This window comes from Citrus sinensis, chromosome 3, assembly GCF_022201045.2.
Source record: "Citrus sinensis cultivar Valencia sweet orange chromosome 3, DVS_A1.0, whole genome shotgun sequence".
NCBI lineage: Eukaryota > Viridiplantae > Streptophyta > Magnoliopsida > Sapindales > Rutaceae > Citrus > Citrus sinensis.
Genome location: NC_068558.1, coordinates 48,910,535 through 48,938,469, shown reverse-complemented (window position 1 = coordinate 48,938,469; position 27,935 = coordinate 48,910,535). Strand labels below are relative to the sequence as shown.

Genomic DNA, 27,935 nt, shown 5'->3' with positions numbered 1-27,935 from the left:
AAAATGCTTAGCTAATTCCATGCGTCTAACCAAAAAATCCCTTCTTCGTCCAATTTTTCGATCTTCCCAGTCATTACCGGCGGGCCCTTCTTCCCCTAATTCTTTCCATTCTAACAAGGAATTATCTAGAATAATTCGCAATACATATGCATCCACAAAATAGTGATTCCTAGAAACGTGAAAGACAATTAAACCGTGTTTTACAGTGAAAATAATAGAAGCACAATGCTTGCACAATAAGAATATATAACATAAGAGACGCATGCATCATGCTATAGAATATGTGCATGAGCTTTTATTATATTATGAGGGAAAAGAGATGAGAGCAAGATTGATGAGCATGAAACGGCTATATATCATTCTAGAGATATTCTACTCAGATCAATGGGTAAAATGAAACAATTGTCTCTATATATACAACAAGCCTCTGAACCGGACGGTCCAGATGGGGGGTTACAAAAGGTTAGTTAGTCAAGCATGTCCCAGACCAGGCCATATGGCAGTGAGCGCATCTTCACATTTTCTTCCCCATGGAGTATGGACCCATGTCTGCCAGAACCCCCCAACCCCCTCCTCCCTCGAAAAGAATGCCTCTCTCAACAGCTCTCTTAACCACCAAACCACAAGGGCAAGCCCAAGATCAAGTCTTGCAGCCAATTATACAAAACAAAAGAGAACACAGATTTACCCATTGAGGGGGTGGCTCACCCCAGATCAAATCAAAAATGAAGTTAAACCTAAAATCAACTATCATCATCCACAGCACCAATGTATGTGAGGTCTGTGCGCCTCACCCTTATGGCCCCTTTAAGCCAGCTGGCAGCTTGAAGATTAGCTTGGTCACCACTGCCTATGGCTGCAGTATTACTCGAAGATGGGCCTGATCCTGCACCATCTTCCAAGAGTGTCCATGGGTCTATCTCCATATCACTATCCTGCTGCAATGGAATTGGCTTGGACTTCCCTGTGTTGGTCGCGGATCGTGCCAAAGGAACTGGATTTCTCTGAGGTAGGTTTAGATTTCCAGGGGATGCCCCAGAAACTGAGATGCTAGGTTGAAGTGATGCAAGTGCAGCCACTGGGACAGATGGTGGCTGGCAAGTGAGAGAGCATCGCACAGAAGGTAATAATATAGGTATGGCAGCTTGGATACGCCATCTAACAGTGTCAGGTAGTTGCATGTGATCTAAGTCATTCTGCACCCACAGACATAATTTCAGAATCAGAAGAGTCAATTATTATCTGAATTTTCAAATTATCTTTATTGACTGAAGATTTCAGGTAAAAGGAGAGAATATACACCAAGATCTCAAGAGTCAGGTGCAGAGATGAAGAAAAAGGCTTATTTTCATGTCCATGATGGGAGCAGTTAAACCCCCAATGCCATTTATATTATATAGTCCAATGAAAAGTAAAATTAAAGGAAAAAAATTAAGACCTTCTAAAAGTTTTTCCTAAAAATCATACATGTTTATATTATATAGTCCAATGAAAAGTAAAATTGAAGGAAAAAAATTAAGACCTTCTAAAAGTTTTTCCTAAAAATCATACATGTTAATAGTGTCAAGATGGACACTATTAACCATGTCAAACTTCCTTACAGAAATTTTAGAAAATAACCATGAAAAGATAGCTAAACCTACAGACTAAAGAGAATAAATATCCCAAATTTAATTCGATAAAGTTAAGAGTTAAATCATCGCGAATAATATACATAGTTTTGAAAAGTATTCCATTGATGAACAAACCTGCAAACTCTCTGCTATCTCACGATCAAACCCAGAAGAGTCCTTCAATGTGTTGTTGCTAGACTTGAAGGCCGGCTTTGGCCGCAACCAACTTGGCTGGCAACTACTCAACAAGCCATAGAGGACCAACAATAACCGATCAAAAAGACTTTCCCCAGAAAAATCTGCGGAAGGTACAGAAGAAGCCTCAGGCAGTGACTCCACCTCTCTCTTTGACTGAGGGCTCTGCGTGGGATAAAAGGAGAGGTCTGCATCCTCATGAACAACCCGACTCCCAAGTAGACGGAGAATTACAGAGGCAAGCAAGTACCTCATGTTTCGGCCAGATGGCTCCCTGGAAAATTCAACACATGGACAACTTAGCAAATTTCTACATCCACTATTGCAACTTAAAAGAAGCACAACTAAAATATGCAACCAATACAAGATGAGTGTTATTTAATATCAAAGATTGTATCATATTCAAGTTTACCCTCTGATTACAAGGAAGCACAATTGTGGAGAAACAATATACATGACTGGGATAAATTTACAATTCAAAATTTTCACAATGATGCAAGAAGCAAGTACCTTTATAATGAAACAGGCAGGTGACAAACACACACACAAAAAAAACACTATTTGTTGGACTGAAAGCAAATCTTTTCTTTACAGTTCCCCCAAGTACCCTAAGCAGCACAGACAACGAAACCAATATTGAAACCAAACACGGAAGCACCAGATGGGAAAAACAGCAAGAAAACATGATTGCTTTTGCTAAATGCCAACATTTGCTACCAACATAATAGTAAAGGAAAAAAGTGAAACAAAACTGACATTGCAAGAGCAAAATTTAAAAATAAAACCAAACAGAACCATAGCTAAAGTTTAGACAAATATTATATAATTACCCGTCCGTATAGATGAGAGGCAGCAATCTCAGAAGAAACTGCAAACGCAGTGACATAGATGCTCGCAAAGCAGCAGGGGAGGGTGGTGCAGGATCAGCTGTAGCAGCTAGTCGTCTGGCCAATCCAGGGCTTCCACCTCTTATACTTTTGCGATTACTGCCTTTATTTGAAGGAACTTCAATTCCAGAAGGAACTGATCCTGTCAGCTTATTTGCTCCACGAGTAACAGCACTAATCTGCTGCTCAATGTTATTCAACTGCTTGATCAAATCATTTGCAAAGGTATTGCGTGAGTCATCAGAGCTCTGATCTATGCATGGAAGAACCAACTCAATGAATGCCCTCTCAGTCACGTGCTGCTGGCCGATGCTGGTGCCTTCAGCATCAAATAATGGATTGGACCCTTTCCCATGTCGTTTTGAGTCAATGCCTTCTTCCACCACTTCTCCTTCTTCAAGAGAGGTAGCTTCCAGCTTCTTCTTATCTCCCCTGTTTAAACCAGGACCAAAACCAGAATTAACCCAGCCCCAAGGCTTCCAAAACTGGGCCTTAGTTGAAAGGCCTTTACTCTCAGCAATATTAACAAGACGCTGTCTAATGGTTTTCCGTCCAAAGAGAACATCATGTCCACCTAGGAACCATTTAGCCTGCAACAACATCGAATCCTCTAGCGACCTCCCAAAAAGATGGACCAATTCTGAGAACAGAGGTGCAGCATCTGGTCTGACCAATAACCTTGTAAGGATAATCTCAATAAAATTGTTCTCATTCTCAGAAGCAGCAGCTTTTTCAGGACTAGGTGATAAAGAACGAATGGCTTCGGCTAAGGACATTTCATGGTTCTCCAGTCTATCAATCAGGGCTTGTTCGTTCAAAAGAAGCCTGAGCTCAACCCACTGCCAATGAAACTTTGCCGGTTGCAGGGAATCCAGTACATGCACAAGCTTATCCAAAAGCTTTGCTTCATTCTCTGCACGATGACTTTTGGATTCAGTATGTCCAGAAACTCGATTAAAGTCCTCTGGTTTAAAAAGGGAGGATGGCATTTTACAATCAATGATAGCATTTAAAAAAAGCCTTGCACGAAGAGGAACAAATGCCATCAATTTCAACTGCAAGTCCAGACCATTCAGTTCCAGCATTGCTGCAAACTCAGCATCAGTGGAATCTGCAGTCACAAGATTGTAGAAACCCTGACAGTCTCTCAGACATACATCCCTGAAAGGCAGGTGTCTTATGGCATCATTGATGGCCATTGTTAAAGACTGATACATTTGATGGATATCTTCACGGACTGCAAGGCTATTGTTCAGAATGAATGGCCTCCACAGAACAAAGGCAAATATTAAATATGCAGGTGGAAAGACTAAGCTAAGAGGAAGCATTCGCTGCATTCTTGAAAGAGCTACTATAGATGGTTCGCCCAAGAATTCCACAACTAGTCCATCAGAAACAGTTCTACAGTTCCCAACAAGTAGCCTAAACCAATGCACGTGAACTTCAATTGAGTTGTCCAGTTTAAAAGTCCCAATTGAACGGGCACTTCCATTTGAATTGGATTTTGTACTCCTCACAAACTGAATCACATCCAGTCCTTCCTTTAATCTAAAGACAGTAACCATTCTTTCCAGGCTGGTAACGCCGTGAAGAACAGCACCAACAACGAGTGCAGAAATAGCAGCTGTGACTTTTGAAGTTCTCCCAGAGGCTACTTTTGAGGAGCTGTTTAATATATCATTTGACATATTTGCATTAGGATCATGGGCTTCAGGAGATGACTGAAACTGACTCCGAGCAGCCTTTCCAGGAGTAAAAACTCGAGCAAGAGCACAAGAAGCTTCTGTTGCAAGAGCTATCTCAAACACCCGGCTCTGACGCTCTCCAAGTGCTTCCTTCAGCAAGCATAAGCAAGTTATATATATACGCAAAATGCGCCTGGCAAAGCTTAAGGAACCTGTGGTAGACGCATAATTTTGATAATTACTGCCAGCTGTAAAATCATGAATTTTCACCATAGTTGGTATTACATTTCCAACAATGGCAGAAACCGCAGATGACAACAAAGATGGATCCCCTTCTTGAGCAGCACCACCAGTCTGCCTGAAGCAGTCCATCAATCCAATAATTATTTGTTGAGCAATCTGAGATTCATCATCTGATTTATCTATAGCAGGATTTCTTGGTGAACCAGCTGCAAATAGCTTTCTCTCTTTATCATAAAAATAATGGAAGGCCTCCTCCATGTGCCTATGCACTACATCTCTCATGCTCAAGCCCACTCTGGACAATTGACCACCACTTATCTTTTGACGCAAATAATCATCAGGATCCTCGATCCCTGCTGGAACTCCAAGTGGAAGTCCCAACTCTCCATCGAGTGATCTTCCAGATTCAAGCTCAGAAAGAAGTCTCTTGTCACAAGTTGCCTTGAAATTCTTCTCCCATTCAATGACACTAGCCATATTGCCGTATTTCTTTAATAGATATCGGGCATAACCATAGGCTGCTGAACCTGAAACTCTGCCATTGGAGGCCATAACTTGTGCAGCACGATGCATTGTAGCAGATAAGGCCTCGGGAATTAGATCTGTTGCAATAATTATATTTTCATACCTGGAAAAAAATTTGACATCGATGTAAGAAAAGCATTAAATTCATTCATTCATCCAACATCTACACACGAAAGCCACACCACGAACAAAAGCTATTTACAAAAAAAAGTCAGAACCAGAAAAAATCATAGATGCTGAATTTGACAGTAAAACAGACAGCTCCCTCAAGGAAAGAAGAAGGAATCATTCATTACTAACTCTAAAATAAACGAGAACAAATAATTGGGAAAACAGATGTACTTACTGCACAATGTGGACAGTAAAAATACGAAATACTCAACTGTTTGTTTAGATTAAAACAAAAGCATGTTGGATGCAATATAATTCTAGCTGTCTACCAGCACATCTTGCTGGTAAAAGAGAACTGGGAAAAAGATTAACTGATTAAGATCAACCCAATGATAATGAAAGCATATGAAAAGAGTGATATAACAGCAATCGCTACAAAGATATCAATATATTTGGAGCAAAAGAGACTTAAAGGATTGGATTGCCTACTTAATTCAAATAGACAACAAAGAGAATCAAACAGACATCAATGCAGCAGCAACCAAACTATAGCAGGCAAAGCATAAAAGGCATGATAAGTCAAATTCAAATAACACACGTTAGAAAGAAACTATTCTGTAAACTGCACCTTCGTAGGGACGATAACAAAAATGCCTCTCCCACTCCGCATGCATGGTTTTCAGCATTCCTTGACAGCATCAGAATGTTCCTACCACTATTAATTGTTGAACTAGGACTATTTAGAACCTTTGGCAGCAACCAAAGAAGAAATTTGGCAGCAGAAACTAAATCATCACAAACATCCATGAAATATAGTATAGCAGATAACTCATCCTCACTAAGCCTCCAGCGCCCAGAAATCCTACCATCAACTGGAACAAAAGACCTATTAAATTGGCCAACCTTGGCAGCAGTCTTCTCAGCTTCTTCAATATGCTGCCTAGCTATAGATATCAACCAAACTGTGACTGTCCTCTTCTCCACATATCGGAGTTTCTTTAAAGCCTTTCCTATCGAAACAATATCTCCATAACAGGCGGTCCTGACACCATCCATTGACTTAAGCGTTTCTCCTTCCACTCCAGTTTTATGGTGAGGGCAGCTTCCTTTGTTATCACATACATGACTTGTTGATGCTCCCTGGCTACCTTCAATCCTAGCAGCTGCTAACTGAGCAAGACTTTGAGTTCTACGGACAGTCTTTTGCCTACCCCTAGAGACCTGCTTGGTTGACTTAAGTGGTGGATCAGCTTTGTAAGACTCTAAGGGTTTAGGTCCCTTTCTCACCCACCACAAATCTTCATCATCAGAATGAATCGGTGAAGAAATTTGCAGAACTGAACTTCTATCCTCGCATAACTTTTGCCTCTTAACCCGTTTACAATCTTCACACCCAGGTGTACCTTCTGAAAGATCCATCTTACTACTTACTGCCCCCAGAGACCTCTTAACACTACCTTGAGATTCATCCAACCCTGAGTCTGCAGATGTAGCAGAGGAGCTTGGGAGCTGCAGTATCACTGCAATGGAGGCCTTCAGTTCTTCAATGTCAGCATCACTTTTCCCACTTCTACCAGATGATATACCAGTAGTTGGCTGGATGGTTTTCCACTGATCAGCTAAAGAAGGAGAAGCACCATCTCTTCCGCCAGCCATGTGACGCTTTTGATTCTGAGCTGCTACATTTACATAGATAGATTGATCAAAAAGAAGCTCATGAAGGACAAGGCGGCGCTCATTTGAGTAAACATGTATGGCCTCTGAAAGTTGAGACCCTTCAGCAATCCTTGCTTCTTCCAAAGCAACACGAAGAAACAGCCCTGGAAGCACCTTTAAAATTCTATGGTGTCTCCTCCTCCTGTTCAGGTCAAGACCATTCATGTCCAAAATTCCACTAACCATCAGCTGCCTCACATATGCCTGAGGATAAAATATGCCTGCCCGTACAAGTTCCATAATGAAATGTTGCACACGCTTGACACCCTCTCTTTTGTGAATCTCATGTTGATCAATCCAGCAAACTATGATATCATGCAAAGGTCCCGGAGTTTCAAATATGTCAGACGAATTTATTCTCAATCCATCTAAACGATTGGCGTTGTTTTTGATTTCATAGCCATTTCCCTGAAAATTCCTATTAGCATAATTATTCCGTTGACGGGAACCCTTAGCAAGGTTATCAATAATACCAAGGGTACTCTCAGATTTGCGACGAGGCGGAGTGTGCAAATCTCTTATCTTTTGCTTCAAAAGCCGAATAGCAACATATATCTGTGAGAAATCTTTTCTACCTGTGAACTTCATGCCATGGGGCGGAACAGTTCGAAAATCCCGGAAATCACATGTTGCCCATTCACAAATAAAGAATACTGAGCAAACAGACGACAAGCTTACAGTTCCAATCCACTTCAGAGATGATCTTAAGCAAGGACTAACTTCCGCAATCCAACTTTCATCAAGAGCTGCATCACAAAGATCTTCAAAGAGATGTTTGTAAGCCTCTCTAATATCTCCTTGTAAAAGAGCTTTGTCCAAGGCCTGCACAGCTTTAGCCACGCTGTGACCTGGATAGCCAGGGCTTGCATCCTTTGCAAGATTATCTGCACGTCTCTGAATGGCTGAAATAACATTATCAAAGGACAAGGATTGATATTGTGCATCAACCGCTTTCCCCCTAAACACACAGATAGCGTCAGTTGAGTAATTCTTCATCTTTCCTACATCTTCAGATGCCTTTGACACAAAATTCCCGTCATTTGCAGCATAAGATACAACACAGGATGGTAAAGGGAAACAATCCAAAGCAACAAATGTATCAGGTACTGCCAGTATCAAATATCGAAGCATCTCAGCCAGAGCAGAAATTGTGTATGCCCTCCGAGAATTATCTACAAGATCGGATCCTCCCGGAGAAGGTTCGCGAATAAAATGAGTTGCTATCCCCACTAGAGAGCGTACATATGTTTGGGATGAAACAACAGTTTCTAAAACACCATATATGATAGGTAATACCAGCTGCAAAATCTCGAGCAATTCTTTATCCTGACATACATCACAAGCAAGACCAAAGCAATGAAACATAAATTCAACAAACCAACAGATTTATGTTACTAAAAGAGAACATAGGCAATGTACCACACGCAAAAAGTAGATCTTCACTAAAAAAGAAATGATGAGCACAGCACAACGAAAATATACCTTTAGTTGATTTAGAACCCACTCGATGATGTAAGAAGGAAGAAGGAGCCCTTCTGCAAGGTGCCATTGGACAAGCCGCACCATATACCACCATTTGAAATGGAGGGAAGGCTCCTCACTATTAATGACTGCTGCTGGATCACTCCTTTGCTGAGGGGACCCGGTATAAAGCGTTTGTGGGGACCGATCTCTGCTGTATTGAGTAGAATGAGAATTATTTCTCGAAAAGAATTCATCCAGGAGGTGTTGTAAATAATCAATGACATCTTTTGTCCAGATCTCAGTGCGAGAAAGCTGAATTTTGTCCTGTGCCCCAGATAAAGAATTTGCAGAACCATGACGAACCTGAAAATATACAACCATAACCTGCTGTTTACTATGATTTTTTAAAAAAATTTACTTTGATAACACTATAATAATCCAAACCTCCATACCTGATTAAGATAAGTTACTTTTATGAACCAAGTTGCTCTCAGCAACGGGACATTATTTCGGATAAGAACTTCAAACAGGGATCTTTTCCTATACCCATGAGGAACATGATCGGCCAAAGAACGTAATCGTTTATGCTGCTGTGATAAACCCTAAAATGAAGAAAAAAATTGGGAAAAAGATTAGAAGTTATTAAAAGGATAAAGAAAGAATATAATAGATTCATACCTCAATCCATTTCTTCCTGAATTCTTCACCACATGGCCTTTGTTCAGGAAAGACACCAGGCTTAGTTAATAGTGAATCAGAAAGAGGCACGCCATAAACTTGACCAGCCTGTCATAGCAAGCATAAAAGTACAACTCTCAATTTCCACGATGCAATTAGATCTTAATAGTGTTCTATACGTATTTATGCACCTAGGCGCATAACAAGAATAGTTCAAAGGCAAAACACGTGTAGGCCAAAGATTTGGATTTATTAATTTCAGATAAAGAAATTTCCTGAAAATGAAAAGTATTTAAGAATGCAATGTATTACCTTACGCTTCTGGGCACGTGATTCATTAATTGCCCTGAGGCATTTTCTGATTGCCTGTAAAAAGGAACAAATTAGTTTACACCATCATCGAGACCACCAGAAATTTTCATTAGTCAAATCCTAACATGGAGAAAGTTGCAGAATCTAAATGGTCATCATAGATTCATATATCAATCACTCACCTCTCTGCACTTCAGTACAACAGGCTTATTAAAAGTTTGAGCTTGAGTCAGTGATATCTCTCTGACTTCCTGATCACAGCATGTAGGAACAATTAAGAATTATAGCATCCAGAGGAGACAAAAAATTTTCCCATCTCATTAACATATTTGCAAGGAAACACGGATAGGCACGATAACGAAAACCAGAGGACTATTCATTCAGACTAAATTACATGTTCATTCAGAAAAATGATGACTGTGATCCTTACACGATCATGTCAAAGGACCTATATATTTGGAGCGCATGTTTATTACCATTATCCAGTGATTTCTTAATAAGATAAATCTTAAGAATCCTGAACATATCAACAGAAGCTTTCTCCTTAAAAACAAGTACAAATATTGGGAAAAGAGGTAAAACTTAGCACAGGTGTTCTCACAAAGATGATCTTACAATTAAACAGATCAATAAGCAAATGACATCTACACCTGCATGCCACCACTTGAAAAAGGTAATGAACATAGATGATTATGACATCGTACCTCAAGTCCTTCGACGGTCTCCTTGTATCCATTCTGCACATATTCTCTCGTGAGAGTCTCCTCGGGGCAATTGGGAGTCTGCGGGTGAAAATCAGGCGGCCCAAGTCTGATAATCAAATCATTACAAATAGAAACATGGATAAGAAAAAACATCCAGCAGAACACCAAATAAAATACTTATGAAGAAACATACCAAAAGCAGCAACTTCTACAAGTTTATACGTAACCTTAGAATTATACTTAAATTCCAATCCCTCAAACACTCAGTTAAATAGCTGCATAAAGAGAACCCAATTAACTAATATACTGCAGAAATTACCGTGAATTCAGAGATTCTTTGTCACACTTCAACTTGTATGGCGTTAGCTGAGTTGACCTCCTGCAAAAATGAGAACAATTCACCAAGTTACAAGGGAATAACAGCAGTTTATTTTCACTAAAAAAGTTTAACAATAACCCAACAGAAAAATAAAAAAAAATATTGAAAAGCTCTCTTCAAGGTATGACCCCAAGCCCTTAACTGCAACTTTGTCATGCTGGAAAATCTTCAGAACACGCCACAGTTTCTTTAGATAAAACTTAACATGTGTTTAGGGAGAGAGTGGACCATCAACAGCACTAGCAGAGTTTCTATAACCATTACCGAGAATTTATAGAGAAGTTCGCAGGCAATGAAGAAGAATCAGCTCGAGTAGCATCCCTAGCTGACGTACCACTTATTGCACTGTTATTTACTGCACTAGTGCAGCTGGTAGGATGATACCTTTGCATTTCTCCCAACTATCACCGGCATACTGCTTTCAACATCAAACCACTACAAGCTGTACAAGCTAAACTGCATTTGAAAAAACGCCTGCTGCATCAGGTCTAGCCAAAGCAAGGAAACTATGATCTACGAAGTCAAACAATTTCCACACTAAGAAATAGACATATAAATTGGATACTAAAACAATGAACTCAGTTATCACCTCACGCATTAAATATCTACAAGTTAAATGCAATAGACTTCCGTCAAAAAGTGCTATCTGACCTGTCAAAAAGCGTATTGCAATGTATTAAGCACGTGCATATATTTTAAAAGAAAAAGTCAAACAGGGGAAGCTTAACTAAACGACAGACAATTACATAAATAACCAAGAGAGCATATTCCAAATTTGCAAATTGAAACCAAAAACGTTCTTATATACACCCTATTGATATAATATACTGCATAATAGTTCTAAATCCAAGATGTAATTTCACAGAATATTTGGAGGATAGGTCAAATCTAAATTCAAGATGGAATTTCACTGGATATTCGGAGGATGGGTCAAATCTAAATCCAAGATGGAATTTCACAGGATATTTGGAGGATAGGTCAAAACCGTTAACTCTAAATTGCAGACACATCAAAACCAGGTATTTGTGGAACTTTGCACCATTCAATTGACACAACCCAAAAGTTTGGAGCAGCAGCATTAACAATGCACACCAAGTAAAGGGTGCAAGCCCTAACTAAAATGGGAGTTGAACATAACCAATAATTAGGAGTTGCCGCCCATCTACAAGAAATATCCAATCAAAAATAAAATGGTGAGGCCATAAATATAAAAATTTGGAATAAATTCTTACTCTATAATTTCAAATAAAAAGAATTTCAAATGGGAAAAATAATTAAAAGCTAGCATTTCAAAGATGTAACCACTAAGAAGTTACAAATACATGCCCAAAATCATCAGCCAGAAAGAAAAACAGAAACAGATTAATCAAAACGCTTTGATCTGCAAGTACAAATCCTAAATCAATAAAAAATATTCAAAATTCGAATTTTTTCCCTCCTAAAATTACGAACCGAAATCCAGGATCAGTTAAAAACCAAAGCGAAACAGAAAAATCAATCAAAAGCAGAACAAACAACACCATGTCCACAAAAAGCACAATAATCAAAGTGAATCACACAAATTCCGAACTGCAGCAATAGAATTTGACTTGCTAACCACGAATTCAAAGACTAAATCACAAAATCTATAACCAAAAAACAACCTAAACTGAACATAAATCAAAATTAGGGTTTATGCATAGCTCCAATTTCCAGGGTCAAGTGAGCTATTGCAGATACTCAAGGTGAGGTTTTTTGGACATACCAGTAAAGCTAGGGTTTTGATGGCAAAATCGTAAATTACAAAATAAGTTAAGGATAGAATGGGAACAGAACGAAAGATTTGGATTTCGCGAGCGAGCGACCGAGCGGGCGAGCGAGAGACGAGAGAAGGAAAAATTTGGATTCAGAAAATTAAATTAGGGTTATCGAAAACCGAAAGAAGAAGAGTCTCGGGCTTTGACTCTTTTTTAGCTCTTTATTTTTTTTATATTTGTTTTTTGTTTGCTGACGATGACGATGATGCCTCTGTTGTATGTTGTTGCTTCCTGTGCTAAAACAATAAAAGCGAGAGCCGGAGTGATATACTGTATTTAAAACATTTATAATTTATTATTAAATATATGCCCTTTTTTCTTTGTCTATTTCCTTTTTTTCCATTTAATTTCCGGCGACGTCTGGGTTTACGCGCTTCCAATTGCATTTTATTTTGTGCGACGGTTAATCATTAATTTATAACCAATGCTAGCCAACTCAATATTCATGTCCTAATTTGAAGCTCGACTAATGTGTCATTTATTAATTAATTAGTAGTTAAATAATTTTATATTTTATGTATTTTATTATTTATTAAAAAAATAATATATGTCATTACTTTAAGTTAAAACTCAAAGAATAAAATCTCAAATATGATTATTAATTTATGAAATTTTATAAATAAAAATAAAACATGGGCTGATTACTAACCCCTTTTAAAACACCGTTATTTATTAGATTTAAGCTAAATTAATGGAGAAAATTTACTAAAATTAAATATTAAAGAATTTTAATTTTTTTTAGGTAGATTCCACCCCAAATCTTTCTCCCTCTTATATTTTCTATATCCTTTTGCACGTGTTTTCTCTCTTCCTCTCTTCTCTTCTCTTCTTTCGTTTGCTTTTTTTTTTTTCTTTTCTCTTTCTCAGCCAAAAATTTCTTTACTCCCTCCAAAATCATCTCAAAACTCTTTGTTTCATACTGTGGCATATTATTATGTACTAATTAGTTGCTTATATTGATGCTTATACATTATTTATTATTAATATGAATTTTTTATCGGGACATAGAAAACGACCTTGGTCTAACTTGGGAAAAGCTAATTCGCATGTCGTTGAGTGATTGTACTAAAGGGGTTAGGTAATTAACTGTGACAATTTTAGGGTTCATATTTGGAACTTATGTTAGTGCACTATAGTTTTGTACAAATTGGATTTTATAGAAGTTTCTTTTTCTATTTAAATTCGTTTTGTACTATTCTTTAAAATTAAAAAAAAAATCATTGAGATAATCTTAATAGATGAAACAAAGATTTCATTGAGAAAAGAAATAGACGAAACAAAGAGTGAGATGAATTTGAAGAGAGTAACAAAAAATTTGGTTGAGAAAAAAAAAATGCAAATAGAACAATAAAAGAGAAAAGAGAGGGAAAGAGAGAGAACTGCTGAAAAAGAGAGAAAATATAAGAGGAAAAAAGATTTAGTGTGGGATCCACACAAAGAGATAAAATATTAAGAATTCTTGAATATTAATTTCAATAAATCTCCTATATTGATTTAACTCAAATTCAATAAATATTAATGAGAGTAAAATTAAGAATATTTTTATGGGGGTTGTTGATATACCCCTATATATAGCGTAGTTCTGTTAAGTGTTAAGATAACAATTCTACTAAAATAAAAAATATACAAATTTCAGCATATTGGAGACTATTTTTTATTAATGTATTCATTTTGTGTAATTTTATCTATCTCACTTTATTCAAATAGGAATATTCTTCTTCCTCTTTTTTCCTCGTCTTGTTCCTCTTCCTCTTCTTCTTCTCCTTCTCCTTCCTCCTCCTCATCTTCTTCCTCTTCCTCTTCTTCTTCTTCTTCACTTTCCTCCTCATCATCTTCTCCCTCTTCCTCTTCTTCTTCTTCACTTTCCTCCTCCTTCTCCTCTTTTTCTTCTTCTTCTTGAATTAGAATAAAATCAAAATGTTGGGTGTATGTTGACCAAAATTTTCTTCTAACGACCAGTTTAGAATTGCTTTTAGGAGGTTTAAAGTTATTTTAAAAAGTTAAAGTTAATTTTGATACTTGATAATTAGGAAATAAGATCATCATCTTTGAATATATATATACAATAAAAGTATTCTATATAGATGTTTATAATTGTGTAAATGAATTTTATTTAACATTTTGTTTTATTCAATCATTTATATCCTTACAGTAGTTTAATAGTAAGATTTAATAAACACGTACGACAGAACAATTGATGGTATTGGGAGCATGTCTCCTCGATTGTTGGACAATTAATTAATTCAATGGAGATAATAGAGAAAATTAATGTAAAAAATTTTACTTATTTATTTGAAAATTTCAAATCTAACTTTATGTTAACTTTTGGATGGTATAAAATCATGTTCGCCCAATTTGAAAGAACAATGAGGTTTTATTAATTTTACTTTGATAGAGTTCGCTGTGGTTTGTGTCAATTTATATGTGTGTAAAACTCTATTACCTAATTAATTAATGTTATAATATTAAAATTTTCCATTCAAATCAAATGTCATTATAATTATATTACCCAGACGACTCAACTCTTTAACAATTCTTATCGCTACATTATTTGAAATGTCACGAATGGAACAGGGTTCATGTAGGTCGGACACTTTTTGCAACAAAAGTTTCGAATAACAACGATACTCATATTTTAAAGATATTTCTTTCTCGTTGAAACTAGTTACAGTAATTTTTAAAATAATTATTGTTAATTATACTGTAAAAATAATCAACCGTAACGATAATCAGTTTAACGTTTGATAAATTAAATTTTATAAATGTTGTAAGTTTTAAAAGCAATAGTATGTATTTGGTAAATCTTACTATTAAATTGTTATAACAATATAAATAACTGAATTGAACATAGTGTTGAATAAGATTTATTTACGCATTTATAAACATGTATACAGAATATTTTTTGTTGTACATATATAGTAATTGATAATTAAAATAAATATTTTTGTTACCTCAATATAATTGGTAATCATAATAATAATCTCTTTAATGTTAATGATTTTATTTCTTAATTAATTTGAGATTTTTACAATATATATATGAAATTGTATTAAGTATAAAACTAATCCTTAAAATCAAATTTTGAAAAGTCACTTATTCCCTACTTTTTAAAATCTGCTGTATGATTGAGTAATTTTGCTAAAAGTAATTTCTAAATAAATTTACGAAACAACAAAATTAATTTTTAGCATTTCAAAACTACTTTGTGCCTCCCAAAAACAATCTCAAACTGGCCCTAAACATTAATTATAACCATTCAATTCATAATTTATTCATATATATCTATATGAATAACATGCCCTTAGTATAAAATATTTTTACTTTTAACTCTATGTATAGAATCCAGTGTTAGTTGGTAAAAGAGTGAATGATCAAAATCCTCTTTTGATCTGATATTGTTTTAAGCAAATTCTATTAATGTGATTGGTGGTTAATAAATTAAAAAGAAAAAACAGTTAAATCCTAATCATACAATAACACTAAAAGACAGATGGTACAAGATCGGTACAAGATCAGGAGTGCTCAGATCAGGAGAGGATCCTAATCAATCAGTGAAACCCTATGTTGTTTGATTAAATTAATGGAAACTCTATGATGTTTCAAAACATATTCAAACTCCCCAAAGTGTCGAATGTTTTGCAAATATTTTCATTTTACCCTTGATAGTTGCTTGAAATTAAAGATAACAATAACTTTTATTATTTAATTAGTTGAATAATTGAAAAATTAAATTTAAAATTATGAGAAAATGCAAGGAAATTGTCATAACTATTAATTTATTATGAAATATTATTCAAAATTTATTAAAAAATTAAATGTAAAATTAATATGCATACATATAAATACTATTTTGTTTGGAATCTAAAAAGATAAAGTTATGTGTGCGCGCGTGCGCGCGTGCGCGCATGCGTATGTGCATGTGTGGGTGTGGGTGTGTGTGCGTGTGTACATATATTATTTTTATTGTTTCAAATACCCTCAACTTATTATTCTCCAAAAAGATAGTATATGCATGTTTACTTTTCATTTAGATTTTCAATTAATTATGGAAAGATTTGAAACTAATAAAAAAAATATAATAATTTTCTTACTTTTTCTAATAATTTTACATTCAATTTTTTATTATCTGTGATTAATTAAATAATTAAAGGTATTCGTACTTCTAACATCGAGCAACCACCAAGTATCAAAATAGTAAGATCAGCAAACAAGTTGCACTTGAGGATTTTGGATGTGTTTTGAAATATTAGTGGTTTCAATTGGTTTAATCAAATAATGAGTTTTCACTCTTTTCTCCAATGTTAAGTAGGAGCATAATTAACAATAATACTCTTAAGTTGTAATGATAATTTTAAAAATTATTAATGATAACTGTATTTTTGGAAACTATTTAGAACAGGGGTTATTTATTTGCCATACAATATAACTTATTATTATTTTTGCATGGATAGAACATTTTAAGCTATGGCAAGCGAATAATTGATAATTTTCATCTTCTTCGTACGAGTATTGTTTGCATTTTGACATGTACTTAAACAAATCTAAATCCTTTTTATTCTCAAAGTATAAGCCCATGTTTAAATTTGGAGTGTGATAGAGTGGGGTGTGTGGTAATTTCTTTACAAATTATTAACTAACTAAAATTTAAAATATAATATTAAATTCAATTTTGATAAATAAATAAATTTATTTTTAGTTATTTAAAAAATATCAATTAGAAGAATTTTAAGGGATGGCAGAGACCATCCACCCGCTGTCGTTTAAAATGAGACAAATTATTTGAAAGAAAGAAAGAAAAAAAAGACTATAAAAAGGTAAAAGGCAACGGGAACGAACCAAGTGTTCGTTTCTGGTTGACGATTGTGAAGCCATGGCTGCAGCCTAAACACTGGACAAGGTGAGTGTATTCAGTATTTTACTCGAAGAAAGTAATTGTTTGGCTACTGTTAGATTGAGAAATTTTAGAACACATTTTAAGTACTGTATCAGTAATATAATAAATAAATAATATCATAATAATTATATTAAATTCAATTTCACGCGTTATTCATATATTAATTAATTATAATACATATAAAGGTTTTCTAAAATTTTTGCTGTTGATGATCAGTGTCAGTGCCATAAATTAGAATTCAATCATGACATTTATTGATTTCATTACTGTTTGTTTATCTTTTGTAACTTTGCCATTTCAAGATTCCTTCGGTAGTCCGTGCCAGTGGTGAGCTTTTATTATTGGCTTTGCTAAAGGGGCAGTAACCCGGGGTTATTTTAGATGGGTTTGCACGGAAAGTGTTTGTAAAATTGACTGTGAGAAAGTTTTTGTTTCTCGCTGGGGCAGGGGAAGAGTTGTCGTTGAAGTCATAAAGTGCATTGGTTTGGCAAGTACTTATGAGCACCGAGATGCAACAGAAAACCGGGCCTCCCCAAATTTTCAAGTTGGATAAAGCATTGAAATTGGTAAGTTTGTATTGCATGATATTGAATAATGAACATGGCTGTCAGTTGTTTTACTCCTTACTCCTTTGTGGGCTCTGAACTTGTGGAGATTGATTTGACCCAATTTATTCAGTGATCGCCGCCCTTTCCTTCAAACTGTGGAAACAGTTATTGTACAAAAGGTAGTATAAAATATTTGCATACTCCCCAAACTTCGAAATGCATGGACAAATTTTCATCAATTGGGCAGACGTATACATGCATAGAGCAACAGAAAAAGTGTCCGCGCTTGCTTATGCTGAACCTTGATCCTTTTTGTTGTATTTGACGTTGTTGGCGGGTGTGCAGGCTGAACAATGGGTTGATAATATGACCAAAGCTGCAGAGGATGAACCAACCGAAATAGAACCAGAGGCCAGGCCTTCTAGGTCAGTATATTCATCCTAACCTGACTATAAATTTATTTTGTCATCGTAGGATGTTGGGAATAACTTTCCTCATGCTGTCGTAGGCTTGGACTTGGTGCAAAAGTTTCACGCCAATCAAAAATTGGACCCTCAAATGATCCTGTTGAAAGAAAGTTGCAGGTCAGCTTGAATGCTGGAAAAAGAAATGCTGCCAAAACTGCTGAGGAGTCCACTCCCTCTATTAGAGATGGCCATGGTGACAATGATGAAGATGAAGCTGAAGATTCGGAAAGCAGAACTAGTACATTTGCAAAGAGAAGACCAGCTCCACCAACTTCATCCTTACAAGCATTGAAGAAACAGAAATAACTCGTCACATCTTCAAGACTTAATTTATGGAATTGTGTGTTATTATTGAATTTGATACTGACCCCAGGTCTGATGCTTGATAAAACTGAGTCTACACAGACAGGATTTCCTTTTATGATAGATGGTGATATAATTCTCTTGATTATTTTCCAATTTGTTCCCAGCTGATGATTCATTTTCGGAGGAAATCTTTTTTATTAATTAATGTTCTGTGTTACTCTTTTAAATCTGTATCATATCAGGCGTAGTTCTTTGTTGTAAGACGGTGATTATTCTTCTGTTCATATGCAACCATCATCCCATCGTCCGAAGTAGTGTATTCCAAGTTTGAGGAAAACAAAAGGGAACAATAAACCTATTTTCTCTGCATTAGTTCTCAATAATCCGATGTTCAACACCCAGCAGCTTTTTATTGTATATATTAACACAAGGTGATATCCGTTTCCTATGAAATACATCAAAAAACTCGCCACACTCCAAACTTTGTAAATGCATCAGAGAAACAAAAGAAACTAAAACTAAAAACATGAACGATTAATTAATGGAATCAAACCAACTGAAAACAAACCCTCAACTAAATCAACACACAAATTCTGTAAGTTATAAAATAGGTGGACTTTTATTGATTATTGAGCGAAATGCAAGTTGTTGCCTTGACTCTGTCGACTCTGGAAACGTCAGCAGTGAAAACCAAGCGTTTTTGGTGCAAGAAGCACTTGCAATGCAGAGTTACTCTTTGCTCATGAGAGATCCTTCAACTAACGATTTGTGCAAAAGAAGGCTCCCAGGTATGGTTAAATGACAAACAAGATTATGTATATCTACATGATTTCAGTGGCAAAGTCAGGTGTCAAATTGATCCCCAGATCACACTGCAAGAGCACTAAATGAGCCGCCTCTGAGCTGATGCACAGCCATTGCTCTCCACCTGATGCTCAAGAGAGTACCCCAATGCAAGGTAGTTCGCAATTTATTGGCATGAACAAAAAGCAGAATTCTGATTTACAATTAGATGTTGATGTTGTTTTCCTTCAAGTCAGCTGGAAGCAGTGGACATCCATCTTCTGAGTTGGTGCTGCCTTCGCTTTCCTTCAACTCAGCCAGAACCGATGGACATCCTCCTTCAGGACTTTCATTTACACAGCTTAATATGATGTCTTCCATCAATTCTTCAAGAATAGCATCCCCCATCTCAATACAAGTACTATCAGTATCAAATCGAAGGTCCATCCACGTTCCAGATTTAGCCATGTCTTTTCTGACAGTCTGGTCTAGTGTATGAGGCAGTGGCAGTGGGATGAGATGCCATAGGACTCCTTCCCAAACCTCACAAAGGGAGTTTTTTTTGTCCGGGACAGGCCGGATGTAGGGTTTAACAAATGATACCCAAGGTGAGCAACCAAAATAGTGCCCACAAATCTCCATGAGAACTTCATTAACAAGATCAAACAGGAGTTTCTGTTCATAACAGAGCTGGTTGGGTAAGAAGTCTATCTCTTCAAACAATGAGGGGTCTAGAAGCTGGTCTGTAGAAAGTGATTTCATACAAACTTCATCCCAATTCAAGTCAGAGGCTTGTACCACAGTCTTTACATACTCAAAAACTGATTCTTTGTCCACGGAACTTTTCATTTGGATGCTTGGAACTACAGCAGAAGAGGCATGTTCTTCAAATTGAATTCGGTGTGGTTCCATCGGTATATCACCTGAAGATTTGTAAGTGAATTAACAAATCAACCCAAAAGTAGTGTCAAAATAAACTCAGCAATAAGTATTGGATAAAAATATATTAAACACTTCATATAAACCCTACCAGCAAGGGATCTGGTGCTTGCAGGGCTAACATCATCCTCAATATATAGCGGCTCAAGAACAGAAACAGGACTTGGGCGCTCTAATACGTCAATAGCTGTCTCTTGATCGTCAACCTTCTTGGTGGTCGAAGAGTTTGATGGAGATGCTAATGGAGAAGAAGGGAGTTGGTTATCTTCAGATGACTCCAGCTCCTGGAAGCAGAAGAAAATGATCCACAAGATGAAAAGAGATAAACAATGGGGCAGAACAACATACATGTACCCTAATGTGATGTTACCTCTTTTATACGTCTGCAATTTTGTTCATTACATATTTCAGACTCATCACTGTTATGGTCATTGTCTTTAATACTGGAAGCACAGGTTGGTTGGCAGGAAGCATCCAAGACATTGCTCTCCTCCAGGACTACAATTTCATTTGTTTTTATAATTTCCATCTCTCCTGCAGATATTTTATGGAAGGCTAAGTAATAAAGAATTTGAACACAGGGATAAGGATATATCAATATGCTTGTTACCATAAATTGTTTAATTGACTACACCATACCTATAGAGTTCCTGTCATCTCCATCAGAGCAAGAGGTTTCTTTCACTTCATTATCATGAATCTGCTCAACCACGATAGTTGAATTGAAGGTAGGGGTTTCTATTTTATAGTCAGAGTTGTCATCAGAAATGCATGGCTGAGTCTCCAAACTTTTTGTTGTTTGACCTAGATGACAGCTCGGGCTCTCTTGGTTCAGAGATGATGAGTTGTCATTCACCTTCTGATACTTGTCTGAGTTAACAAATCTCATCTGTGCAGTTACAAAGCCATCCTCCCAGTTTCTTCCCGGGCTGCCAACAGGAGAGTAGTTGTATTCAGGAAGAGAGAGAATTCTTCCAAGGGTTTTCGGAACATATCTGCTAGAAGAATCAAGAATTTCATCCCCAGTGCCTAGCATCTCAGAGAGATGTTTTTTGGCCTCAATATAGATACTAGATACCCTTTGCTTAGGTAAATCAGCACTTCTGTGTCCTGAACCTAATTCACTGTCCTTTAGCTTGCCAGTCTTGTCCACATTTTTAACACCAACAGGTCTAGCAATTTTTTCAATAAAGAAATGGTCTTTAGTTGGAGAGTTTATTCCAGCATTCTCCTTAATGCCTCTGTCTCTATCTCCCAGCTTTTGACACTCATAAGAATCCCCTTTTTGACTACTATGCTGCTCTTTTCCCATTGCATATTTCAACTTTCTTTTAATTTCTGTGAGAAAGAAGTGGGAACCAATTCTCTCATTCGGCCCATTATTTCCGAGGACATAATGAGATTCTGGTGATGAGCCAACAGTGCTCTCAGCTCCAGAGTTTTGGAAGCCTGTTGGTCCAGGCTTCAAAATAACAATCCTATTTGAATCTTGAGGTCTCTTTTCTCCATTTGGTGGGCGTCTTTCCTGAGACTTGACCTTTCTCCTGAAAAACCTTCTCTGTTTATGATTGACAAGCTCATCAGATTGTCTATTATTACCCATCTCCTGCTCTGACAAAGTGGATCCTGCGAGTGAAGTGGAGTCCTCGTCTTTGTCCAATTGTGCATCTGGAAAGTTTTGAACGCATTTGACCAACAGTGAATTTGGGTCTTGTAGATATTTCACAAACATTTCACCATCCGAACCCAAAATCTGAAGAGCATCCATAAGCTCTTTGGAGAGGTGGATTGGCCCATCTTCTGAATGCTGTTTACCTTTAACGAGCTTCTGACTTATTAACAACTTGATAGCTTCCCTCAATTTTTCTTCAAAATCAGGATTCTTCTGGTGTAATCGCCTGTGAAGTTCACCTGGCTGTTCATGATTCATATAACTTATACTTTTCTGATGGATCTGGTGGCAGAACTCTTCCATTACCTTGTCTATATCAAGGCTACTTGTATGTTGATGCTCCGATTTCTCATGAAAGGGCTGTTCGGCACTTAAACTTTCAGAGGCATCTAAATCATTGATGCTATCACAGCTTTTCTTCCGAGTTTTTCTCATTCTTTTGCTTGCCTTCTTTCTAGGGCTTCCCTGTTCCAAATGAGAATTCTTTGGTTCTGCTTCAGCATTGTTTATCTTGTTCTGGGTGTCTTGCTCATTGATCATCTCTTCGTCCATGAGTTTCTTCACACTTGGCTTACCAGCATTAGCTGCCGCATTTCTACTCTCTTCACCATCCTGAAACACATAAAATAGTGTCAATTGACATCAAAACAGTTCACCCAGTAGTAATGCAATAAGCATTTAGAAAATAAAAGGAGCAAAAGAAACACTTAAATTTGTGTAAATCGAAAATACTTACAAAGGTTCCTTCATTATTGTCAATCCAAGTCAACATGTCAAGCTTATTGATTGGAACTCGAGCACCTGCAAGAGGGATTCAACAAATAAGAGTGAAAATACTATTTGATTAACTTGATTAATCACAACCTATTGTCTGTCATTAATGACTAAAAAACACTCCACATATATATGGATAATTTTTTTCCATAACTGACATCAATTTAGAGAAGATTAAGTAGCAACAAGTAGCCGAAAAATTCCTGCATGTTATTACTACTATCTCTCTGCACTTAAAGAGACTTGGCATCTGCTTTTGAGAGGGCAATAATCTTTCAAATCTTGTTGATCTTAGACAGAGTTCTTACCAGATGCAAGTTTGCCAGTACGCCTCCTATCTGAAAGCATTTTCTGAGTAAATCGACCATGACGGAAGTCGAAAATGCTTATGAAGCCCCACATACAGCCTAACTGATCTTTCTCATATCGCACAGAGCGTCTCTGTGATTTTTTCCCCATAATGATCAGAATGATTCTTTGAAGTAATTATGCTCTCCTCACCAAATTCTTTCCCTAGATAAAGAAAATCCGACGAAACAGTTCACACAGAATACCGCTTCTAACGCAAGAACTGAAAGATCCAAAAGGCTTCCTCCTCATCAATGATCACTGATTTGATGTAGAGAAGGACAAGATAATTCACATGAGACTGCAAACAACTCAAAAGGATGAAAGGATGCAGTTTTAATAATGCGATGATGCAGCCCACCCCCTCCCTTTCTCCTTCGCTCATTCACACGCATGCATACAAAGCAAGAGAATCATTAAAGTTCAATGAAAAATATTTTCTGACCATACTAGAGGACGTTTGATGGTTCTGAAATGACAGCATCAGATCATAAAAATAAGAGAAAAATGAACCGCATGCAAAGAAACACAGAAGATGTAAACTATTGCGGTTACAAGTATGGTTTTCTAGTTCAGCTATTTTACATAAGCTCCCACGAGGTGACAGGATGCATGTTCACTAAAGAGTTCTCATTCAAGCTGAATCGCCAACAGGTATAATCATTTCAGAATCTAGAGGGGTAAGTAAAATATAAGCAGAATTACTGGAAACATGAAAACATGCTAACAACACGAGATCACCACAGAACAATCAACACCAGAATAGAATGCGATACACGACACATCCACTTCGTACATCATCATATTTGCATTGCCTTAAAAATGATCTGTTTTCCAACTTATCAAAGTGCTTAAATTTTGTTCATACAATTCCCAACCCCATCTGTTCTGAAACTAATTATTTTGGAAATAAAAAAATAATACATACCTTAAGTTACTCGGAATGGTCAAGAAGAATAGCAAAAGTAACTGCAGATAGATGTTAACTATCAAATAATATTCGAATTTCCAATCACCACGCAGGGTAAAGCGAAAGCTTAACAAGCTTTCATTGGATGGCAAGGTATCAAAACCTGCTTTTGCCTCAAACCTCTCACCAGCAAAAGGCTTTTTGATAATTTGATCGTCCCTTCAACGAAAGACCAATTATTTTTCATCATCAGAACTCACAACTACATATCATAGCTCAAAAAATTCACCTTCAAGCCTTTTAACCATGAACAAAGACTAAACAAGGATCAACTTGATGACTGACGAGGATGTCTTTGAACCACATTCAAGCCTTGCCAATCTTGATTTTGTGAAAGGCCACATAGAAAATTCCGAAAAAACTAAATTGGATTGGATTATTTGCTTTTTTTTTTTTCTTCTATTTTTTTTGTCGGGTACTAATTGAAAACCTCTCCTTCAACGTCGTATCAGCAACACTCAAGAACCAAGTTTAGTTTTTTTTTTCTTCAATGTCAATTGTCAAAGATGTTGCTCACCAAAAAATGAAAAAAAAAAACCAAGGAAAAAAGAAAAGCGAAAACAAGGACTTTTATCAAAGTGGGTATCTTTTGACAGCCAAAAAAGAGACCCCGAAATCGTTATCTAGCACCGACCCATTATTATTATTATTTTGAAGAAGCAAATTCTCAAACGGGCGGGCAGAGAGAGAGAGAGAGAGAGAGAGACAGAACTTTTTACAATACTGTTGTTGTCTGACTGTGGAAGTGGAAGTGGAAATGGAAATGGGAGAGGAGAATACGTGACGGGTGGGTTTTGTGTTTTTGATGGGCCCATCTTGAATGAATGAAACAGAGTAAAGAAATAGAGAGAGCCCTGTGCCTTCGTGATGAAGAAAAGTCTCTGCTGCTGCTGCTGAATTGTGAATTCCACTGCAATTGCTACGTCACTTCTTTAGCCTTTTTCTTAATAATTTATTTCAGCTCTGTCTTTGTGTGTGACTGACGCCTGCAGAGGCTTCACGCTTAACCATCATCGTCAGAGTCAGTAGCCAATATTTGGAAAATGTTGATAAAATAAATGGCTGCCCTCTTCCTCTCTCTCTTTCTGTCTCTCTGTTGAGGAGGAGTTGTTGTTGGGTGTACTTTTTTCGTTGAGATAGTGCGCGAGAGATTATGGGCGCTGTCGGCTGCAAGTCCCAGATTCCTTATTATCATTTACCATGCGTATGCGCGTACGACTCTGAAAAATATGAAGGCTAAAAACGTAAATGACTCTGAAAAATAAACCAAAATTTGTTTGTTTTCACAATGGACTACGTACTTAAAATCGACAAATCTACGAAGCTGAAGCTCTATAATTTGATTTTGCTTTTTATATTTTAGTTTTCATGTATTGGACAATGGTGACAAAAATAACAAATATGGAATGTCATTTTTAAAAATATGATGTAGATTAATGATGATATATGGATGGTGGCTTTTGCCTTGCTCTTGACTCCAAGCATAAAAGCACCTTTGGTCAAACCCGCCATCATGGTAGTAATCATGGATGTTGAGGTTTAAATTCAAATTAATCTGCTTAATTTTCACTCTTTTCTCAGTGGAATTATGCATTGTGAAATACAGTATCGGGTCTTCGATGGGCTACAATTACTATTTTATGCCGCGTCATTATTTTCGTGAAAATGATTAGTTTTAATGCTGTTATCACAAGATACTCAATTTATTTGTTTAGTATAGTAATAATAATAATAATAATAATAATAATAAAGAAGAAGAAATCTTATTATATACCATCCAATCTTCAACCTACATTTAAAATGTCTCTATAAATTTTACTGTCGTTTTACCCTGCAAGGAATACGCATTAGACAATAAACAAGACAACGCAACGCACGGGTTTTTTTTACTCGAGAGTGAAAAATATATGCAAGCCAGCTGAAGAAGCATGCAGTGCAAATTTTGGAATGCCAGTATACCGCCCACGTGAGGAGCAGTTGGGCCTAAATGCAGTCCAAATGGGCCCCTGATAAATGAAAAAAGGTGGGACCACTTGCATTTACCAACTCTAAAAGCGACCCGTTTTGTCCAATCACGAAGGCCCATATGAGACAATAGCTAACCACCACCACCTCGCTAGAGGAACCACTGCGTGGAGAGTTTACGTAAATGAAAAAATTAAAAAAAAAAAAAAAATCAGTTGAATGCTATCTAGTGTCTATATATATATATATTAATATATGTATATGCAATTGAATCTGGTTAAGTTGAAAATTAGATTTTGGTGAAAGCCAATGAATGGTCTATCAATTATTAATAATGAGAAAGTGATAAGTATCCAATTCTTGTTACACCAAGTAATGGAATCTATTTAATATGCATGGAAGCTAGCGATCGGTATTTGATCATTTTGGTTTTGGTTTAAGTGATCATAAGTAGTGACTCCACCGAACAGGGACCGCTAAATAATATGAAATGTGGTACCAACCCTTGGCCTTAATTGCACAAATGAACTTAAATTATGACGGATTGAGACCGTTTAACAAATATTTTTATTGTCTTAACCTTGCCACGACCAATATAACTAACACGGGAGTGAGTAACAAATCAATTTTCTTCTTTTTCATAAAGTGAGGAATTATGATTTTTGCATGCAGAATTGGAAGCAGCAGCTTTGTGCTTGCTTAGACTAAAAGATACTTGAAGATAATTGAGGAGAGAAGAAGAACAAGGATCGCAGCAACAACAACAACAACAACAACAAACATTTATTGATGATGATTCAATCGTCGTCCTTTTTCTTTCTTTCTTTCTTTTTTTTTTCATCCACTATCTGGAGTCTAGACTATCAACATGGGATGCAAATGGAGACTATGAGTTCCATCACCGTAATTTTATTTTTAAAATTATGTATGTGCATAATATATTAAACAAGGAAACAGTGGTTAGAGTATTTGATATCAATGTTTGAATAGATTTGTCAAATAATATTATAATATTTCATTTAAGTGACAATATGACACTTATTTATTAAATGATATTATAATGAGATAAATATTTATTTAATCTTTATATTTTAAATCAAGTATTCGTTTAGTCTGTGTATTTTGAAGAATATCTTAAAGTAATCTTATTACTAATTACATTACCCTTTAGCCGTCAATCAAACCAAGAGTGTATTTTGGAACAAAATGAGTTCAAGTTTCAAGAGACTCATCTTTCATGGTCAGTATTGAGATAAATCATTTACATATAGTATTAAGGGGAAAAAAAAAAACAGGTCAAGGTTCTGAATTTTGGCACACAACATTTTTCTTGATATTATTGTTTTTATGTAAAAATATAAATATGTTTTGAAAATGGCTTCCTTATAAAGCATTCTATATGACTCAACAAAGCGTTAAAAATATAATTACTTATCTGAATTAAATACAATAACGTAATTAAGCGAAATAAATGTGTTAAATTACTTACTTGTTAGTATTTTTAGTAGTTTTATGAGTGTACATTTGAACTCAATAAGGTCTAGCCAAAATTTGGAGAATATATGGTTGATTGAGATTAGCTTATCGTATATCATCATACAAATATCCAATTTAGTGCTGATTTTTTTATATTATGGTTTTCCATAGCGAGGTGGTTATCATGATGTGAAGGCCACAACAAGAAGATGTAAGCCCTAAGCCCCCCCCCCCCCCCCAAAAACAAATAATAATAATAAAAGATATATATACTAACGAATGAAAAACCGATCCCCCTTTTCTTTATAATTTAATTTAATAAGAAATTATACTCCAGGATGGGTATTTTTGTCGTGCTTTCTAAAGCCGATTGTTTATTCAGTTGGTGGACACAGTCATAAAATCTTTAATATATAAGATTAAAGCTCAACCACTCGAACAATTAACCACTCAATTACAAAACATAAAATAAATTAAATGAATGA

The 27,935-nt window shown here is 36.2% G+C and overlaps 3 protein-coding genes across 10 annotated transcripts; 1 reads left to right on the top strand and 2 right to left on the bottom strand.

Moving 5' to 3' along the window:
- Positions 1-270: 270 nt before the first annotated feature.
- On the bottom strand, positions 271-12,631 carry LOC102625411 (mediator of RNA polymerase II transcription subunit 12). 4 transcript variants are annotated; one of them, XM_052438230.1, is made up of 14 exons: positions 12,156-12,631; positions 11,102-11,163; positions 10,777-10,968; positions 10,453-10,512; positions 10,134-10,239; positions 9,612-9,680; positions 9,430-9,483; positions 9,118-9,225; positions 8,892-9,041; positions 8,458-8,802; positions 5,888-8,301; positions 2,639-5,251; positions 1,749-2,082; positions 271-1,196 (listed from the first exon to the last, which is right to left on the bottom strand). In XM_052438230.1, the coding sequence occupies exons 3-14, from the start codon at positions 10,902-10,904 to the stop codon at positions 744-746; spliced, it is 6,834 nt and encodes a 2,277-aa protein (XP_052294190.1). In that variant the 5' UTR covers positions 10,905-10,968; positions 11,102-11,163; positions 12,156-12,631; the 3' UTR covers positions 271-743. The 4 variants fall into 4 exon arrangements, with proteins under 4 accessions (XP_052294190.1, XP_015389690.1, XP_006491102.1 ...); XM_015534204.3 differs by having other exon boundaries at positions 12,257-12,631; XM_006491039.4 differs by lacking the exon at positions 11,102-11,163 and having other exon boundaries at positions 12,257-12,631.
- A 4,411-nt stretch (positions 12,632-17,042) lies between these two features.
- LOC102626074 (hypothetical protein) lies at positions 17,043-18,686 on the top strand. 3 transcript variants are annotated; one of them, XM_025092479.2, is made up of 5 exons: positions 17,084-17,205; positions 17,505-17,529; positions 17,650-17,768; positions 18,096-18,175; positions 18,259-18,686. In XM_025092479.2, the coding sequence occupies exons 3-5, from the start codon at positions 17,700-17,702 to the stop codon at positions 18,521-18,523; spliced, it is 414 nt and encodes a 137-aa protein (XP_024948247.1). In that variant the 5' UTR covers positions 17,084-17,205; positions 17,505-17,529; positions 17,650-17,699; the 3' UTR covers positions 18,524-18,686. The 3 variants fall into 3 exon arrangements, with proteins under 3 accessions (XP_006491104.1, XP_006491105.1, XP_024948247.1); XM_006491041.4 differs by lacking the exon at positions 17,505-17,529 and having other exon boundaries at positions 17,043-17,205; XM_006491042.4 differs by having other exon boundaries at positions 17,064-17,205; positions 17,505-17,768.
- A 181-nt stretch (positions 18,687-18,867) lies between these two features.
- Positions 18,868-25,165, bottom strand: LOC102626559 (uncharacterized). Of its 3 annotated transcripts, none has more exons than XM_052436984.1 (7): positions 23,968-25,165; positions 23,000-23,414; positions 22,654-22,718; positions 20,885-22,529; positions 20,616-20,779; positions 20,337-20,529; positions 18,868-20,229 (listed from the first exon to the last, which is right to left on the bottom strand). In XM_052436984.1, the coding sequence occupies exons 2-7, from the start codon at positions 23,148-23,150 to the stop codon at positions 19,532-19,534; spliced, it is 2,916 nt and encodes a 971-aa protein (XP_052292944.1). In that variant the 5' UTR covers positions 23,151-23,414; positions 23,968-25,165; the 3' UTR covers positions 18,868-19,531. The 3 variants fall into 3 exon arrangements, with proteins under 3 accessions (XP_052292944.1, XP_006491107.1, XP_006491106.1); XM_006491044.4 differs by having other exon boundaries at positions 23,000-23,340; XM_006491043.4 differs by having other exon boundaries at positions 23,000-23,300.
- Positions 25,166-27,935: the final 2,770 nt, after the last annotated feature.

What these genes read in the sequence shown, in the direction of transcription:
- LOC102625411 (XM_052438230.1), bottom strand. Translation starts at nt 10,904, where the DNA reads ATGCAAAGGTATCATCCTACCAGCTGCACTAGTGCAGTAAATAACAGT. An exon ending in AAAGAATCTCTGAATTCACG is followed by an intron (nt 10,240 to 10,452) that starts GTAATTTCTGCA and finishes TTTGATTATCAG; the next exon opens with ACTTGGGCCGCCTGATTTTC. An exon ending in AGACCGTCGAAGGACTTGAG is followed by an intron (nt 9,681 to 10,133) that starts GTACGATGTCAT and finishes TGCTGTGATCAG; the next exon opens with GAAGTCAGAGAGATATCACT.
- LOC102626559 (XM_052436984.1), bottom strand. Translation starts at nt 23,150, where the DNA reads ATGGGGAAAAAATCACAGAGACGCTCTGTGCGATATGAGAAAGATCAG. An exon ending in TACTGGCAAACTTGCATCTG is followed by an intron (nt 22,719 to 22,999) that starts GTAAGAACTCTG and finishes TCCCTCTTGCAG; the next exon opens with GTGCTCGAGTTCCAATCAAT. An exon ending in AAGCACCAGATCCCTTGCTG is followed by an intron (nt 20,230 to 20,336) that starts GTAGGGTTTATA and finishes ACAAATCTTCAG; the next exon opens with GTGATATACCGATGGAACCA.
- LOC102626074 (XM_006491041.4), top strand. Translation starts at nt 17,700, where the DNA reads ATGAGCACCGAGATGCAACAGAAAACCGGGCCTCCCCAAATTTTCAAG. An exon ending in TGGATAAAGCATTGAAATTG is followed by an intron (nt 17,769 to 18,095) that starts GTAAGTTTGTAT and finishes GCGGGTGTGCAG; the next exon opens with GCTGAACAATGGGTTGATAA. An exon ending in CCAGAGGCCAGGCCTTCTAG is followed by an intron (nt 18,176 to 18,258) that starts GTCAGTATATTC and finishes ATGCTGTCGTAG; the next exon opens with GCTTGGACTTGGTGCAAAAG.